Source organism: Alexandromys fortis, unplaced genomic scaffold (genome assembly GCF_014885135.2).
Source record: "Alexandromys fortis isolate MF-2015 unplaced genomic scaffold, M_Fortis_MF-2015_v1.1 scaffold_112, whole genome shotgun sequence".
Classification (NCBI taxonomy): Eukaryota; Metazoa; Chordata; class Mammalia; order Rodentia; family Cricetidae; genus Alexandromys; species Alexandromys fortis.
The window spans coordinates 2,512,596-2,533,026 of record NW_026068013.1 but is presented as its reverse complement, the minus strand read 5'-3'; the positions used below and the strand labels follow the sequence as shown (position 1 = coordinate 2,533,026).

Here is a 20,431-nt window from a genome sequence, read left to right as displayed (position 1 = left end):
AAAAGAAAATGTGGAACAATATTTTGTATATAACAGTGTGGGGCTTGCAGTTAGCTATCCTGCTGTTTGTGTCTTTAATCATGGTTCCCTTCTGTGTCTCAGTGCATGTGCAGACATGTGAGAGTTGGGTTTCCTTCAGTTTCCGAAGGTGCAGCTTGTTGGTCCTGTAGAATCACCTGCATTCGTTGAAGATGAATAATAAAAGTAATAGAAGTTGTTAGAACATTGATTGGAACAATTTTAGGTACTTGGGTTTAAGTGGAAATTTATCAAAATCAATCCAGTAAAAACTGTTTCCATCCCAGAATTCACCATCCAGAAATACCAGCCTTATCATGAAATAAAAGTGTGGTAATCCAAATATGCAATCATTACAAATTATTGTTGAAATTCCAGTGACTTCCATTCTTTGCCCCTTCTCTTTGTCATCAATCATATTTTTTTTCTTTTGGAAAACAAATGGTGTTTAAATAATAAAATGGTTTTAAATTTTAAAAATTATCTTTAAGTTATTTTAATGTGTGCTTCAAGATTTATTGATCTGTGATTTTTACTCATAAAAGGATTCAGGAAGTCACTTGTATTGATGGGAGTTAGTTATAAATCAGTCCATCATTATACACAATTAACTTTCTTCCTATTTTTATTGCTAATTACAAAGTTAGGCTAACATATAGGCATGTCTATGATTGAATACATTTCCCCAAAGACAGAGATAACCCCTAACTCAAAGTCTATAATGAAAACGTACGTCAAGAGAACAATTATGTAAAAACAATAGAAGCACTATGGAACTACCTCTTAAACAAATGGAAACTTTGGACCACAAAAATTCCAGCCGATGCTTAAAATTTGCAGTCAGTAAAAAATTAGAATTTGTAAGGCATATTGATCATGTTCTTGCAGAAAGTTTGGCAGCAGAACTTTGTATTCTTTACATGATTATTATGTCCTTCAGTGCAGAAAAAGAAACCAAAAGATATCAGTGTGATATTCTGCTTATTGTTATAAAAATAGCATTATAAAAATATTAAATATTCATGAACAATCCTTATTTCCCTCAGGTTCTGGCTAGCTAAAGATGCTGAGAGATATTAAACACCAAAGGAGGGAGCTATAACACACTACAGATAATCACTAGAGTTATAAACAAAGGCAGTTGATATTAATAATTAAATGAGAATGTCCTCTGTGGAGGTTTCCTGTGTGTAACATCTCTTGGTTAACTGATTGTTAGTTTCTTTCAAGACCAGGATTGGACGTTATGGAACCTGTGCTTAAAGTCCAAAAATTTGTCTAGTATATTAAATAATTATACGTATCTGTGAGGACTCATCCCTCTTAGACCCTTAGACTTTTAATGTCTGTGAGAGAATATTCAATAGAAGCAAATAAGGACTGTTTATCCATGCTCTGTTTTACACGATAACTGAGTGGTAGCAGAATTATTTTAACATGATCAGTAGGTGTGCTGTCTAGTTTGATGTTAACATGACACAAGTTGGAGTCATTTTGAAGTTGGGAACATCAATTGAGAAAAATTACCTGCCAGATAGGTCTGTGTGAGTGCCTCTGGCTCATTTTCTTGATTGATGATTGATGTGGGAGAGCACAGATCATTGTGAGGAAAGCCACCATGGGTGTCCAGGGTACCATAAGATATGGGGTTGAGCAAGTCAGGAGAGTAAGTCAGTAAGCATCACTCCTGCCTGGCTTCTGCATCAGATCCTGCCTCCACATCCCTTCCTTGAGTGTTGCCCTGATTTTTGTTAGATCACTGACTGCAAGTGGAAACTTTAGCTAAGACAATAGGATGCTATTTGCATCTGACCTCGGCACTGAAAATTGTGTTACTGATATTATAAATTTGGGGGGAGGGGCTTTCTCTGTTTTTGAAAGCTGTATCAATCTCAACAGGGTCTTCTTCAATGAGGAAGCATCAGTGCTGACCGCCGTCCTGTGAGCCAGAAGAGTCAGGCGACCAATCATGACTTCCTTTTGGAGACTAATCCTGTTCCTGTCTGTCACCAGGTGTCTCTCAGGTAAAAGGCATGCATAATTATTTGACTATTGTTAAGTCTCAGTTAACAAAACTATATGAAGATCTCCATCCCAAATAACTAAAAGATGCTTTGGAAATGTAATCAAATGTCACTTTGCAATACAAAAGATCCCCACTCAAACAGGAGTATGTTACTCATTTTTTTCAGAAGGAATTAGTTCTCTCCTCTACCTTGTAGGTCCCAGTGACCAAATGCAGGTCAACATATATGGAGGCAATCTCCTGAATCCACTGAGACCTTTTGGTTTCTATCTTGTAATATTTATTTTGAGGCATGTGTTAACATTGAATTTTTCTATATTCACCATAGCTTTTGGCTTCCTTTTGGTTTGTTACTGGATCTATTGTTGAATTTTAATTCTGAAAAGTCTGTTTATGTTATTTTGAACAATAATTCATCACAATAAAATTGATATAACCAGGTTTATTTACTTGAAGAATTTCCATGCTAAGCACATTATGAGAAGCTGATAGAATTAAACTCAGTGTCTGTGCTGTAAATAAAGTTTGGGAAGCATACATGATAAAGACCTCTAAAAAATGTGGTTGCCTTAATTTTTGAACAAATGTCTTTATTTTTATAGTTAAACCTATTTCCAACAATTTAATTATCCTAAATACAGTTTCAGTAGAATAACACTTATTTTTATATATAGTATTGATTGAAAATATTGTTCATGCAACATACATATGTATATGCTGTTTAGTATATGGAAGTGTGGATGATATAACTATATACACAACATTCATTTTACATGTAGTAGCATGAACTTTTAGCATTTATATCATAATCTATTACTATGTGGTGAAAGGTTTTCACTGACTGTACAGCTTTTTTGTTGAGTCCAAGAATCAAATACATTTTCTGAACAGTATCACGTTTTGTATATTGCAGTGTTCTCTCAAGTAAACATAAACTATCAAATAGGGAAGGTAGAAGTAAACAGAAACTCCTTTCAAAGTCGAGGAGAGCTTTTTTTTAGAAATTACACAATACCTTTCCATCTTGCCACTGATTCTCCACTTGTGCACTACCTCCCATGAAATATTCACAACATGTGACTATTTTAAAACCCCAGCTGTCAATCAGAAAGTACTCTAAATGTGCTCGTTTGAAATCTGAATCCATTTCTGTATGTGGCGAGATAAATTTGGAATTTCACTTCTATAAATCAATATGTGTTAAGATGTGACAGCTAAGTAGACTTGAACATATTTATATGTTTCAGAAATGTATACATAGAAGGTTCTTCTTGCTCAAATACCAGCAACTGATGAGTTGGAAAGCAACCAACACATTAATTATTCATTCATCAATAATATTATTTGTTTTTAATATTGCTTATTAAATAGTAAATGTAATAAGAGACATGAAGGTTGGGGGAAGCCAGAGTGTAAACTGAAAAAGTGTGTATCAGAGATACTGGGCATTAAATGTAAACTGCACTCACTGATATCACAATCCCCTATGAAATGAGTCTTCAGAAGCTGGTTCTGCTCGATTCTGTTCCTGTCTGTGCACTGTTACCCACTCTCTGAATTCAGTCTGCTTCTCTCCTGTCTTCTCTAGCTCCTGGCCTGTGTGAACTCATGTCTCTTTATTGTTTTCATGTGTGAGTTGACAATGCTTATGGAGGCAATAACAGCCCAAGTTAGTTTCTCTTGAATTTATCCAACAATAGAGTTTTCCAAGTAAATACTCCCTTCAAGGGAGCTATCCTTTCTTTCAGGAAATACAAATATACTATGTCTTGCATGGAGTCTGTTATTGCTAACTCTCAAGTCCTTGTGTGTATCAAGTTGTCACTGACAGTTGAATAAATAAAACATTGGGAGGCATTTATACTTCTTTATCAAACATGCATTTGATACAGAGACTTTATAACAGTTTTTTTTTATAATAAATTTGTTTTATCTCCCTGTAGACACATGCTTAAAATGAACACTAATAGCTACTAAAAAGAATCATGTTTAGGGACACTTATATCTGAAGTCTTTACCATGTTCTATAGAAAAAACTCTTTTTCAGTTTCTGATATTTACCCAATTTCTATCGTCTAATATTTACTTGACTGTTTTATTATCTTCATGTCACTGTTTAGAGTTCTTGATTACTGCTTTAAGTTAGATACAAGTGTCACTTTGTAGGACACCTAACATGTTGACCATGCAGATGGAAATGAGGGTGACTAAGCTGCATGTCAGGAGCGTGTTTAACCTGATGGATACACTTAGAATCAGGCAGAATGACCTAAGAGAACAGATAAACACCCAGAGCTTTCCTTCATACATCTGCTTTTTAGTGACTGGACTTTCCTGGGTCTGCTTCCCTGAGAAACATGAAAGAGCTCTTACACAGCTCACCCTTGATTGAGAACTGGCTGCTTTGGAGGAAGGACTTTTCATGAACCTCATGGCCCTATTTAGAATCAGAACTGCAAATAGAGGATGACAAAATGGCATGTTCCAAATTAGTTACATTAAAAGTTGCTTAAAAAAGGCTGGTAAGGATAGAGGGCAACATTCCATCTAGTTTCAGTGAATTTGTAAAATGGTGCACACATTTCAAAGATTTTCATGATTTGTTACAAATCCAAATGCTCTTCCCTGGGACCAAGTAGCTCATGTCCTCTTCACTAGGTGTTCCCCTGGCTGCTTTAGAATTATGGACAGTTATATGTAAATCAGAAAATAGAAGAAAATCCATATATACCCGCAAGCATTCTTAATACTAGTTAATAACCAGACAATGGTGACATACACCTTCAATCCCAGCATTTGGCTGGCAGAGGCATGCAGATCTCTGTAAATTCAAGGTTGGCCTTTTCTTTAACAGCTAGTTCCAAGAAAGGCTCCAGAGCTGCAGAGAAAGCCTGTCTCAATCATGCTTCTAAATTAATTAATAATTAAATAACTAATACTGGTGTTTTTGTTTCCATGTTTTTAATAACACTGCAATACAATTCATTAAATATTAATGAATTGACAGCCTAGGCATGGTGTTCAGTTAGGAGTGTATGTACCTAGAATATAAAAAGCTCCAGATTTGATGCCAGTAGATCATAAACTGGATATAATAATATATGTCTATAATCTTATCACTTTGGAGATAGAGACAGAGACATCAGAAGTAAAAAGTTACCTTGGGCTACATACTGAGTTTGAGGCCTTTGGTTACAAGAAGCCCTTTCTCAATTGTAATATTAGTAATAATAATAACAATCCCAAGAAGGAAGCTATAAGAAAGATGTCTTTCAATAAAGTGAATGATCAAGCGTGGGCTATCTAAATAATAGAACACTATTCAGTGATGAAACAAATGAAGTACAAACTTCAAAAATGCATGACTATTACATTCACATTGCTAAATGAAAGAAGCTGCAGTGCAGATAGCATGATCTATATGATTCTAGTTACATAATGTCCTGAGAAGGGAGAATGTGCAGAGTGTATGTAGTAGTCAATGACAGTTAGGAGATAGATAGGCTGGGCGGGTGGTCAAAGAGGCAGATGAAGCAATCAATATTTTGAAGGAAGTGAAAAAACACTCTTTATGGACCAGATACTAAATCAAACCATAGAGAATACCAATCTAGCTTGAATGTTAATATATGAAAATTAAATAAAAATGATTTGGGAGGTCACAGGCTCCTCAAACAGTTTCTAAACTATAACAAGGAATCAAATCATTTATTAACCATGTAAAGAGCAATCTCAACTGGGGGCAGTGTTACATAAGAATTGCTGAAATGAGCTATAAGACCAAAGATATCCCATCTTATACTTCTGCATGGTAATTTGTTTAATAGTGCTCTTTTCCACTGAGCAGTTCTAATGTCGTGTAGGCTGGACCTGTGCCACCAAGTCAGTGAAGGCCGATGTTGGGGCTGGAATTGTAGCTATAGGTGTGGAAGGTTGCTGATTATTAGTTATCCAGGTAGTGATGGCATAGAGTTCTTGGAGACATTGGTATGTACATATATACTCATACATGTTATAAAAAACCACAAACTCTTATTATGAGAATGTGTATAGTGGGTTTTGTATAGTGCAGATACACATATATACACAGCTGTTTTCTTCCAGTCATCCTAGAACACACAGATACAGTGTGTCCCTGTAGGAACAGCACATGAAATATCAAGATTTTTTCTTTTTATTAAGTTTGCTCTTGAAGGAACAAGGGCTATTTCAAAAATGACTGATTATAGGACTGCAATAGAAAATGTCCTATATAAATCATTTTAGAGAACCTTATGGCTCCTGCAAACATGGAAGTGCTAGGACAAATAAAACTACTTTTCAATAAAGAGAGACACAAAGAGGGGGCTGGGAAATGACTGAAGAGGTAAAATGTTTGCTATGGAAGTGTGAGAAGTGAATTCAGAGTCACAAGAACACACATAAGGCTGGGCCCTTGAGCCCATGTCTGAAACACCCGTTCCCTTGTGTCTAGAGGATAAATGAATAGGAGAACCCTGAAATCTGGAAGACAAGTAGTCTGACAGCATAGGCATTGGCATCAAAAGATTCTGTGTCAAAGTGAAAGTGAGGGTTGGTATCTGAGGCTGTCCTCTGACTTTCACAGAGGTGCCTGTAACACACACACACGTGTGCACACGCACTCGTGCACACATACACATACCCCCATAAACACACACATACATACACCACATAACCCATATACACCACACATACACATACATACCCATACATACCATACAAACACACACACACACACCACATGCACACAAACACATACCCCACACACACATCACACAACCACACACACACATTCAATTTTTTCATATTTTAAAAAGAAACATAATGAGGCTATTATGACACACAAACCAAAAAGGATCCTGAAAGTTACACATGACATATTTGAGTCACAAATTAAATTTAAAATTGCTACAATATAGCCGAAAAAATAAGTAGCAATGAGTCTACATTGGAGTATATAAATGATGAATAAATAATGAGTCAGGAGAGTAGAAATGGAGAAATCTTTCTGCAGAAGAATGTCAAATATGTTGTATAAATGCTTCGTCCTTGAGGAGGTGTTGTTTAAGTTTCCTTTCTTTAAGTATGAACTTTGCATGGGAATTTTTTCCAATGAGATAAAACATTCTTCCTCGGTGACTTCAAATTCAGTCTGTTTGTCTGTAGGGACCAAGCACCCTTAAATCTTTTAAAGTTGAGTAAACTGTGGCATAAAAGGAAGACTGGGGAGAAAGACAAATTTAATTTGTTATTGTGGGAAGAATCACAAAGACAATAGGAAGAATATTGTGTGAAATCTTAGAAAACAGTAATAAAGTTTGCTCAGGAGTCTCCACCTTGAATTATGGCCATGTGTGTATTAAGACCAAAAAATCTACCAGTGATAGAACTGAAATCCACTTAAGGCCCAAGCACGTGAGTTTTATATAGTGCAGATACCTTGCTCATGTCTTCTTCACGTCACTTCAGCTGCTGTGAGTTCATGGTCTACGGGACATACCAAGTTCTGAAGCGGAGTTCCACAGATCTGTTCCCATACACAGACTCCTGCATTCTTCCCTGTGCCTTGGAGAGGTGATATAGACTTAGAACCAGGAACTGCACAGGTTTTGTGCTCGGCTGTTTGACCTTATATGTCTCTGTTAACCGCCACCCTCTACAAACAGAAGCTTCTCTGGTGAAGGCTGAGAGCAGTACTCATCTACGGATGTAAACATACAAATTTAGGAAGCAGTTTGACCCAATAGTCATTTATCAAAATGATGGCAGGTTCTCACTAAAGACTGACTGTCTTTGCTATAGGCATTTGAGCGGTTTTCAGTATAAGTAATGAAATTCCGTCTATGGAGAAGCCTTCACATTCATCACGAAGTGAGAGGATACAGTTGTAACTTCCCCAGCACTGCTGTGCCATCGGGTGCACCCTGACTGACAGGCCGGCATTGTAGCTCACAGGGTTCATAGCTTGCTAAGACTGCTGGGGACTTTCCTCCCACAGAAGTTTGGATGGTACCTTCCAGCTCTACAGACCCTCTTTAGGTACGTGTGGTCACAAGGTTTGCAGTAACAAGAAAAAGGGTGATTCACAACATGCCAGCATTTCTAAGCTTAGTGTTCTGTTTGCCAAAGCTTTGTTGGTCAAAGCAAATCCCATGAGCCAAAACCAAAATCGAGGAATGGAAAAGAAAATAAGCTTTTAAAAGAAGTAGCTGAGAAAGCTGTAATGTGTAATGAGAACGTATGAGGGAGAGAGAGGAGGAGAGAGAGAGTGGGAAAGAGAGAGGGAGAGAGAGAGAAAGTCATCAACATTTTTAACCTCTGTTGGATTAAAAGAATGCATTGTTCAATGTAGAAATAGTTCTCAGAGGATATGGCATTCTCCACGTAAATGGGAAATAGCAATAGGGAGTGCAGTGGGATTCACCCTTCATGTATGCTTAATTACTAAAGAACTTTCCTGTCTTCCTGCAGGCCTTTATAAATTATGTTTCATTTATTCTTTATGTTTAAAAGAACAACAAAGTAAAATGTGTGAATTGATTCTCTGTGTTACACAAAATATTTTGCCTGATGGATTCTTTGGCCATTTTAGTCCTCTTGGACAATGACTAAGAATTATGCTAATTCACTTATAAGTATTTAAGATGGAGGGTTTTGTAAGAGTATTCCTTATAGCAAGGTTCCTTTTCATCTAAGTATAAATTGTTCATTCTTGGTGGCACGGATGGAAAAATCATCTATAATATCTGCTTAGTATGTGGAATGTAGTTGGTTTGTGATAAAGATACTTAGTTCTCCAATAACAGCAGTTTCACTAGACCAGAAAATATCCTCACATACTTCTGATTGCTCCCATGCACAAGGTCTATAAGGACCATTTTCTTCTTTCATGTTATGTCTTGTGTTCCTGTTAGTTTTGCTCTTAGATGGAAACTCCTGGGTGTACAATGTGCGGATTGCCTCCCATAACAATGCTTTTGAATTTACCAGCTAAGATTGGAAAGTCCAGCTGACCAGGAGCAATGCCTGTCTACCAGTTCTCAAATAAGTATCTGTGCTTACTTTCCAGTCACTCACAGATGCTTCTGTAAGCTGTGTTGGTTTAAAACCAACAGCAAGGACAAAAACAAAGGCACTTTCTTTCTCCCTTGACCCTATTCTCCTTTTTTTGGGATAAATCCATTTTATTGAAAAGGAGAGCATTTGTTTCTTCTCCCAAGCAAATGATGTACTGGAGAACAGAGAATGCCTGTCACTGATAAGCTTTTACAATGCTGTCTTCCTTGGTGGTGCTGTGGTAAATCACAAAAACCTTTGTCATTGTCAGAGTGTTGCCTGCAAGATTATAAAGGAGAATGGAAACAAAGGTGCTTCAGCAAACAGGTTCCCAAATAACTCTGACTGGTGAACTGCAATTTAGAGAGAAAAATGGGTTATGGCTCCTTCCCGATTGTTTTAAATTACACTTTTGCACATTGTATTAGCCCCCCGGGAAGTCCTGATGATAACAGGAGCTACCTCACTGTGACAATCCAAGCTGACTTTATCAACTAAGCTCTGGTGATATTAGAAATGTAATTATTCAGCAAACAATATAATTTGTCTTTGTTGGGAAAGAGGCAGGGGTAAGGGTTGGATCACCTGGATTTAGTACACTTTGTTGTTCTTATCTTAACAGCAAAGACCATATTAAAAGTCATCTATAATTGTCACAATTCCTGGAGTGAAATAAAATTAAGTCATCAACTAACAATCCAGTAGAGAGTCTTAAGAAATGATTGCAAGTATCTGTCTCAGATTAATGAAGATTACACAGAGAGCTAACTTATGAGGTCAGCTAAATGTATTTCTTATACATTACAATATTTATTGAAACTTTTATACATCGGTATTAAACAAGACTGAGCAGTATATGCCAAAGTGTTGTGTCATCTATAACAAGTTGGAATGGTCAAGTGTCCTTCAAACCGGTAATACTGGTTTCTTTATTTTTCAATAACTATTTATCTTTACTAATAAAAAATTGAGCCAGGCAGAGGCAGATGGAGCTCTGTGATCTTGTTATCAGCAGCCTAGTCCACAGAGCAAGATCCAGGAAAGGGTCCAAAGCTGCACAGAGAAACTCTATCTAAGAAAAAAAAAAAAACTAAAGAAAAAAAAAAGGAAAGAAAATTGATCATCAAATCTGTTTTCTTTGTTGTAAAGCAATGCTCAGAGGACTTGTCTATGAACACTTTTCCGTGGTTGACTATAACACCAGTGTTCAAGCAGAGGTCAAGTTCAACAGAGCAATACTAATGTGAATATCCCTGTCAATGAACAGGATTTCACATTATCTGTCTAAAGCATGAGAGCACGGAGACTGCCCGTGTGGAGAGAACACCTTTTTTTCTGTGTCCTGTTGGTTTAAACTTTCTTTAGATTATAAAGTAGGTAGAAAATTCCATTCACCTAACACTAGCACCCAAGGAAGGCCTCTAAGCCAAAATACGGAAAACACACAGGGAAATCCTGCTGTCGTTAATTTTATAGCAAATTCTACAGGGTTTTTAGAGTCTGAACACTATAAACCATTGTGTATAAAATAAATCATATCTAGCTAACTGAGATGGGGGAAGAAATGCTTTGACGTGGTACACACTGTCCTTGGCTTTACCTTAGATCTTTGGGGGAAATCCTGCTTTTCTAAACATTAAGTCACTGAAAATTTATCCACATCATCATGTAGAGATATTTATATGGAGGAACTGTTCATTACAACGCCTTCACTTCCTAGAAGTTAAAAAAGTTATTTGCTTTTTTTTACTTTTCTCCAAATTTTACTATTTTTGAATTCTAAAACAAGTACATTAGACTAATCCATGCCAATTATGTTAATTTGTCTCTCATTTTGTTTGATTCTTGCCTTCTTTTTTTGCATTGTTGTTTTTTAATTTAAGACAAGTCATATAAATATGCAAACATATTACAGGACTTAGAAATTTTTTTCTTGCTTCCTATAATTCCTTTTTTTTTTTTTTTTTGAGACCACTTCCTACATAGAACCCCAGTAGCACAGACAATAAAAGCAACAATGACTAAATGGGACCTCCTGAAACTGAGAAGCTTCTGTAATGCAAAGGACACTGTCATTAGGGCAAAAAGGCAACCTACTGATTGGGAGATGATCTTCACCAACCCCACATCAGACAAAGGTCTGACTTCCAAAATATATAAAGAACTCAAGAAACTAGACATTAAAACTCTAATTATCCCAATTAAAAATGGGGTACTGAACTGAACAGAGAATTCTCAACAGAAGAGTTCAAATGGCCAAAAGACACTTAAGGTCATGCTCAACCTCCTTAGCAACCAGGGAAATGCAAATCAAAACAACTGTCAGAATAGCTAAAATCAAAAACACCAATGATAGCCTATGCTGGAGAGGATGTGGAGTAAAGGGAGCCCTCATCCATTGTTGGTGAGAATGCAAATTTGTTCAATCACTTTGGAAATCAGTATGGCAGTTTCTCAGGAAACTGGGAGTCAACCTACCTCAGGACCCAGCAATTCCGCTCTTGGGAATATACCCAAGAGATGCTCAATCATACTACAAAAGCATTTGTTCAACTATGTTCATAGCAGCACTATTTGTAATAGCCGGAACCTGGAAACAACCTAGGTGCCCCTCAATAGAAGAATGGATAAAGAAGGTGTTATTTGCTTTTGAATGCTCCTTGTATATTTATTGAAAAGTTTGCCAGAGGACATCAGTTTCTCCTAGATGAACTGGACTATGGTGTATGTTTCCGTGTTTAGCCTCAGTCTGGTATAAGATGGAGCTGAGTGGTTTGAGTCAGAGAGGAAGAGGGTTTTAAGTGATGCCATTTGGATTTTGAGGAATTACATACCTTACAGCTGGGACTTTCCTCTTTATATGAAAATCTATAGCATCTGCTCTATAAGAGTAGAGGCAGTTTGTACTCTTTGAAGTGGGAAAATGTCTCTTATCATGTATATGTATAATAATTTTGAATTTAATAAATATAAGGTTTATAAAAGTTTTTTGGGAGATTAAGAAGTATATAAGTTAGTAATTTGGGCTCAGAAAATACCCAAACTCGTTGAGTCACTTTGGAGTCCCCAACCTAATTATACTGATGTTTTTCAATGAAAATATCTCACCTGAGGTTTGCTGTGGCATACAGACTTCCTGAGTTAAAGCAAAAGAATTGCCTTAGTTGAGTTATGGACATTGTGAAAACAAGCTGTAAAAGAAAAATTGATAATAATAATAATAAAATGAAAGTATAAATGCAAAAAGTAAAGGAAAGAAATAAAAGAGTGAGATCTTTGAGTCATTTAAGCTTTTGCTTGAACCCTCCATTTTCCCTGGCAGCATTTGCTGTCTCAGGCCTCTAGGAGAAAGCCAGCTATGTGCCTTTCTCCTCTATCCTCTCTGCTAGTTTGGAGACAGTCACTGACTCACTGGCTAGCACTGCTTTCCTAGCCTGGAGTTATTTTTGTTTAATGCCTAAATTTAGAATTATTTCAACCTGGCCCTAGGATTCTAAGTTTCAGAATAACCTTGAAAAAAAATGACCATAAAAAAAAAAACAGGATCCTATAAAGCTTAACATGCAACATTGCTTTCAGTTATTCTCCCGTCTGCATTCTGAAAGCAATCATTGTTGTAGATAAAGACTATAAAAACAACATGTACGGAGTTGGAGCAAATGCTTGGTATCTGAATGTGTTTAATGCTATTGCAAATGGTCTAGGTTTGGTTCCCAGTGTGTGCGTGTGTGTGCGCGTGCGCACACACACACACACACATACACACACACACACACACACACACACACACACACCTGGCAATTCAGACCTGCTTGTGGCCCCAGTTGCAGGCAATCTAATGCCCTCTAGCCTCACAGATACCTGTTCACATATGGTGCACATAAACTCTTGTAGCCATACATACATGCACTCAGAGAAAACCAAAGGAAAATCTATACAAATACTCTCATTTTAAGTCCTGGGATCATTTGAAATAATTCATTCATATTTCAGTTACTTTTACAAATATTTACTTAGTGTCTATTGTGTTTTGTTCTAGGCATTAAGGATATAGATGTACAAATTACATCTCTCCCCTTAGGAAACACACATGCTAATAGAGAAGATGTAGTTGGAGCTGTGGGCTGTGTTCCTGCCGCCCCAGCTCCTGGTCGCCTGGCTAGCTTAGGCCCCAAAATAACAACACACAAATTGTATTCTTTTAAACACTGCTTGGCCCATTATATCTAGCCTCTTCTCGGCTAACTCTTGCACCTGGAGTAGCCCATTCCTAATAATGTGTGTAGCACCCCAAGGTGTGCTTACGGGGAAGATTCTAGCCTATGTCCATCCTGGGTCAGAGCTTTATCATGTCTGCCCCAGAGAGGAGAGCTATCGAGTCTGAGCTCACTTCCTCTTCCTTTCAGCAGTATGTTTTGTTTACTCCACCTACCTATGTTCTAACCTATGAGGGCCAATCAGTTTCTTTATTTTTTAACCAATGACCTTCCTCCATCAAGAAGATATACTTTAGAAAAGAATATAAGATGTGATGGGGATATTTCCATAAAGAAATTAAGTGAATAAAGGGAGAGTGAGTGGACTAGGTGGCATGGGAGCAGGGTGCTCCTGTCTGTAGGTTGGTTGTGAAAGGGCACTGTGAGTTGGTCCCTAAGGACACACCTTATAGGCATAGAAAAGAAGGACAAATGAGTTTCTGACAAAAAGTGATTATGGCTGCAGGGACAGCAGGTTTCACAATTCAGCAGAAAGAAGTGACCTCATGTAGATGAAGAAAGTCTCGAATGGATGAGAAAGAACAACCTCTGTGGATGAAGACTCTCTGACAAGAGTTATCTGTGGAGAAATACACATTCTTTAGAAGACACTTGTGAGTGTTTAAAGGTCTGGATGCACAGTCCATGTAGCTGTGTGGTCAGTTTAAACGTTGACTCTGCACAGTGCAAAACTTGCTATCAACACGTTTCTGTACAGGGATAGTTTTGTAAACTGTCAATCATGTCACTAAACTTTCCAGACACATCTGGTTTTGTTTGTTTTGTTGTTTGTTTTGTTTTAACAGTTGAGACTCTCAAACAATTCATTTCCATTCATTTCTGATACATGCTAATCTATCTATACAATATACTAATAATCTATACAGTAAAGTTTACCTGTTCATTTCTTTTTTATTTGAATTCATAGCAGCAAAGCATTGCATATCAGCAAATCCACAGACTTTAAACATTTTTAAAGGGTTTGAACAGAAACTCACACATGAGTCCCATAGCATTTCACAGCAACAAAATAAAAATTGGTGCACTGTTCTGGTACAAAGGCACTGCCCATGTCCATTCAGAGGCATTCTACTGAGACTTGAAGAAATTCAGAGGTAAGGACCACTGCTGCATCCAAGGAGGTTGCACAGCTTTAGAGCCAACGGGAGGCAGTGCATGATGCACATGAGAAGACGGACCGACTGCCTTTTCTGTTTGTTTGTGGGTTTACTAGAGGCATGTGCTTGTTATGTAGTTTAGGCTGATTTAAAGCTCATGATGTTTCTGTCAGTTTCTGAAGTCCTAGTGTTGCAGGATTACACCACCATGTCCAACTGAAATATCATCTTTCACGCTTTGTAGAACAGACTACATAGAAGAGAAACTGGGAGAATTGGTGAAGAAACAATTGCAGTAGTTTTGAAGAGAGACGGCTCATCGTAAACCTGTGTTTACTAAACAGTGCTAATTGAGGTCCAGTTTAGATAATCCTCCTGCAGAGATTCCATTGATTTGATGTTGTTTTTTCTAGTTATCAAATAAAAGATGTTTGTGACACATATCTAGTAGGCAGACAAAGTTTACTGTGCTTGGACTTGGCAGGTCTTTGTTGACAGTAAGTTCTTTATGTTATATTCTTACACTTGACATGCAAGGATAGTTGACTGTTACATATTGTGCAATATCATTCATCTGTTCCTGTACATCTATAGAAATCATGTTTTTAGTGTAGCATTCACATACATCATTTCAGAACAATGTTCTCACTGTGAGATACAAACCCCATATTTTACACAGCAGAAAAGTCCTGTCACAAGACAGGTAGCAACAGTTCTAGTACAAAGACAGCACTTGCCAGGGCTCCTACTACATGCAAATACTGTCTTACACAGTTAGAGTTTATCATGCATAGTGCATCTACACACATTCTAAGTCATGGGAGCAGATGAACTACTAAATCTACAGAAAACTGAGGGCTGAGAGTTGTTGTTCTGAGAGGGATTCTGGTGAGTCATAGTTGCTTAGGTGTAGAATCCAGAGATTTTCTCAGGCTATCCTCTATATTTTCTGTAGTGAATGTTGAGTCTTGATATAAAAGGGTAATTGTGTAAAATATTGTATACGTGGCACAGATTATAGGACCCTTCTGATGTATCATCATCCTTTTCAAAGCAATAGCAAGGTGTTTTCACTATGATTTTGTTGATTTTTAATAACAGTAGTTGGAGATCACTACCAAATGAGAAGATGGTGACTGATTACTGGATGAACAGAAAACAAAGAGATTGATTTGGGCTAGGGATAGCATGTGCCAGAGTGGAAGAGACTTGAGGATGCAGCATGCTGGCCTAGAAGCTGCTTCAGCCTACTGCACTGAGACATCTTGAGGAGACAGAATAAAAGTCGAATTTGAAATAAAGGTCTAAAAGTAATATAGAATATCAATCTTAAAAATGATTATCATCAAAAAAGAGGCAATGGGTTAAATTAAAAAGAAAACACACTGGAATATGTGGTTATTTGTGTATAATATGTGTCGGTTATGTCTCTCTATGTTGGGAGTGTGTTCTGGGTGTTTATGTACTATGTGTGCTTCTATGACATATGGTATGTGTTGTACATGGTGTGTGCATGTATTAGTATCTATGTGTCTTTGTGTGTGTATACATATGCGTATATATGTGGTACTTGTTTGGTATATTGGTCTATGTTCAGTGTGTATGCTGGGTGTGTGTGCTGCATGTATAAATGCTGTTTGTTTGTGGTTTGTGTTGTGTTGTGTGTGTGTGCAGGCATTTGCATATGTGTATTTAATGAGGTTAGTAGACAAGAATCTAATCAGTTTCCAATTCAAGCCAAGGAAACTCTTTTGATGTAATAAAATTGACTGGATCAGGCAGTCATCTGATTCCATTTTGTCGGGCTGTTCTGCATGGTCAGAAGTTTTTTCATTCTAGCCTCTTAGCAAACTTCCAGAAATGACTCCTGTAAAAAATGCAAAGTAGAACATTTTGAGGAAAACAGAATAGAAGGAAGAGGACTGAGTGTGCTTCTGACTTTGCCAGGAACTGGAGGTCACCTCTTGATTATGTAACATGATGCAAAGTTATAGCACAGAGTAATCTGTCCTACTGTTAGCTTGGCTTGTAGTCCTTTCACAAATCAGGTGAAAGCTTTGACATTAGGGAACTCTGAGGTTAAATGTCCATGCAGGTCAAAGAACGTGGCCATACACAGACACCTGTGTTTACTAAATGGTGTGAATTGAGGTCCAGTTTAGATAATCAGAAAATACAAAAAAGAGTACGACATAAATATAAATAAGAGTAATGTATGGTGATACATTTGTATAAAAAAGTGACAATTAAATCTACTTCTTTGTATGTTAATAGAATATATTTTTAAGTTGAAGACAAAAAATTAGTAAACTGCAAAATCTTTTTTGTCAAAGTTCTCAGTTTTTTCTTCCCCTTGTAGAGTAAAAAAAAAATGTAAACTTCTCTCCAGCTAGAAAGGGAGCTGAGAGAAATAACACATGTTGACAGATCATGTAGTCACAGTTTACATCAATAAACTTTTCCTTAAGAGACATAAACTCAAATGTGTAGAATAGAACACACAGAATATTCTTGGGATAACTGAACTATTTTCTCTCTGTCCTCCTGTCTCTGGCTCTGTCTCTCTATTTATGTCTCTATGTCTCTCTCTCTGTCTCTCTGTCTCTGTCTCTGTCTCAGTCTCTCCCTCCCTCTCTCTGTACAACATGGCTCAAGCATGGAGACCAAGCACAACTTTAAGAGTCATTATTTCTCTCCTTGCTCAAGACAAGGTATCTCTTGTTCAAGGCTGTATAAATCAGGGTAGCTGACACACAAGCCTCAGGTAATTGTTTTGTCTCAGTTTCCCATCTGTCATTAGGAGCTTACTGGAACTACAGAACTATAGGCTTTTCCTGTAGATTCTGAAGGCAAGTAATGTATAACAGAGTTGTGCAAGAGAATGCATAAAAGCAAAGATTCACAAGCCAGTTATAGAACAGGAAGGAGTTCAGGTATGGTTTTCCTTTTTAGAGGTCTCGATGGATAATAAGTAGTTGAATTCAGAAGTGTAAAGTAGACTCATACATACTTGACTCTGTGCTGTTATAAAGAAATGCCTAGAGTTTCAAGGATCCAAGAATGTGTTGCAACACTAGCACTAGTGTGGAAGGGGTCTTGGCTGCGTTAGAACAAGGTGAACAGGAAAGGTAACAAACATAAAGGAACAAGTCCAGGATTGAAATAAATATATTTTGTAACATATCACTTTCATAACAGTAAGACCAGTGTGAGTCCTTATGGGGTAAAACCCCAAAGTCTTGGCTATTTTTTATTAGTACCTTTTAAGTTTTGCATCTTAGTTACCACATCAGGAGGATCAGGCTTCTAACAAATGAGTTATTAGGGAGTCATAAGCAATGCCTGTATTCTTACAGAATTCTATTGGCTGGAACTGGGAAGAAGGTTCAGAACAGGACTACAGTCTGAACAAAGGCTGCCTTTCCTGGAGCTCAAAGTAGGTTGGAAAGGATCAGACCAAATTGTATGAGTCCTAAAATATCAATGAAGGGGATGAGCTAACCAAAAAGCTGTGGAATAATACTCTTGTACACTATAAAGATTTGTCACTTGAATTGGTGTAATAAAATGTTGATTGGTCAGTAGCCAGACAGAAAGTATAGGCAGGATGACCAAACTAAAAACAATGGGAAGGAGAAGAGTGGAGTCACCAGACAGACACAGAGAGAGCAGGAGATAATGAACAAATGATAACTGCCAAGGGAATTTAATTATGAAAGCTGCTACATTAAACCATCCTAAATATTTAAAAAAAAATATCCTGACTTCAAAACTTAAATCAAAAGGTAAGTTACTTTGGGAAAGAGGTTCTGTCTTTATTTCCACAGGAAATGAGAGGCTCTGGATTTGTTAATGAAAATCAGATTTGATCAATGATGACCCTTTAAAATGTCTCTGATAGGAACTGAAGGTCTAAATGATCCAATGTTTCAGATGGTCTTTGTTGCAGTTTCCTCTGAGTTCTGCATCCAGAACAGTTTCAAGGCTGCTAATTGAGATGATCCAGCCTCACAGACTACTCAAGTCAAAACTTAATCAGTATCCTAAATTTTCTCAGGGTCCCACAGGGATTACTAGCCCTCCGCTCCCCACGAATCAACAAGAAGTAGCCCATATTCCTAAAATCAATCATGAATGTTAGTCATTATTAGCGGGATTGGTTACAAGTTGCTTTGGATGATTGTCAGGAATAAAACTAAACAATGGAGATTACATTCAAGAATCTTTTTCTGAAAAGAAAAATGAGAGATAAATAAATGATAGAATAAGGGGCAGATTATTGGATCTTAATCCTAAAAACAACTATTACTCTTACATATTTCACATTGACATGGATTTTGGTTTATTGATACAAATTTAAAGTTAATTTTGTTATGCTGTATGTATATTTCTACTCTTGCTTAGGGTATTATGTTTATGCAGCTCATTTAAAAAGGTAACATAATTAAGAAATGCATGTTAATTATTATTACATGATAGCACATTTATTTAAATTGGCTTAATAATTTAGGCTTTTTATGATAGTGAGACACCTCTGCTCCTGGTAGCATCAATGCACTTCAGAGAAGATGATGGGAATAAAAGAAAATCAGTATGGAGTTTGTTTTTATATGGCAAAAGCTAATCATGTAGGCAAAGAAACTCACTTTGCCTCAACTGCTAATAGTTACTGTCCAAACTAAACTAGCAGGACCCACAAAAGATGACTTCCAAACTTTGCCAAAACAAGGTAGAACAATTCTTCAATATTCTGTGCTTTACAGGAAAGTCTCTTGGATATGCTAGGCTTATAGGCGAGAGTTGGATGCCCAATCTTTGCAGAAGAAATTTTGGTAACAGTTCAGGGAACTTGAGGTCCTGTCATTAGGCAACCTTTCACCTTTCTAGGATCTTTGATGGCATTGAAGACTAAATAATTATAATTATAGTTTTTCTTGATTGTAATATAAATTAATTAGAAACAAAATTTTAGACTACCCAGATAAGAAAATAATGGAGCATTTTTTTCTAATTTTGCCAAATACAAATATACTAGATATAGTAACTACAATTTTTACCTGATGACTATTTTTATTGTATATAATCTTACTATGTTAATGTTAAAACCATCCTTTTTAATTAGACAAGAAGGGGAAAGTTGTGGAAAGTTTTTGTACACTGTGAAGGTTTGTCACTAGAATTGGTTTAATAAAATGCTGTATGTATAAGTGGGGAAGCCAAACTAAGGACGATAGGAAGAAAAAGGGAGAGTCAGGAGTCACAGCAGATCAGAGAGAGCAGGAGATAAACATTCCATGCTAATAAATGTGCCACCATGTGGCAGAGTGTATATATGGAATATGGGTTAACTTAAAATGTAAGAGCTAGTGAGTAATAAGCTTGAGTTATTGGTCAAGTTCTTAAAATTCATATTTAGCTTCTGAGTCAGTTATTTGGGACCAGTAGTCAGAAAAGGAAATGTCTAATTACATCCAAGAATGGCAAATATAGCTCTGTTAGACTTTGTTTCCCTCCATTCCCTCTGTCTTATTAAAAATGATAAGATTATATTCCTAAAGCTAGCCACCAATGTCTATTCCCTTATTTGTGCACTTCCTCCTCCTAAGGCTGACTACCAAGGTCTACCCATTCAATATTGAAGTCCAGCAATCAAAAGTCCCTTTTGACTCACCTAATTAACACACCCAATTAAAATTAAAAAAAAAACCAACATCCTAACATAGGGCTTCCCTTTTTACCACTATAAGCAACCTGTGGACCATGTCTACCTTTTTTCTATACAAAGGCAGTCAGTCCTTTGTCCCCCATCCCTACTCTGGAAAAAAGACCCCATTTCCCTTTCCCTCATTTTTCTTCTTCTTCTTCTTCTCCTTCTTCTTCTTCTTCTTCTTCTTCTTCTTCTTCTTCTTCTTCTTCTTCTTCTTCTTCTTCTTCTT

The 20,431-nt window shown here is 36.9% G+C and overlaps 1 protein-coding gene across 1 annotated transcript in view; it reads left to right on the top strand.

Moving 5' to 3' along the window:
• The first annotated feature begins 1,921 nt into the window (after positions 1-1,921).
• Positions 1,922-20,431, top strand: part of Cntn5 (contactin 5) — a 656,861-nt gene continuing 638,351 nt past the window's right edge. Inside the window, exon 1 of the mRNA XM_050162227.1 lies at positions 1,922-2,042. Coding sequence (XP_050018184.1) covers positions 1,988-2,042 — 55 coding nt within the window. The 5' untranslated portion in view covers positions 1,922-1,987. The remainder of the gene's footprint in view (positions 2,043-20,431) is intronic.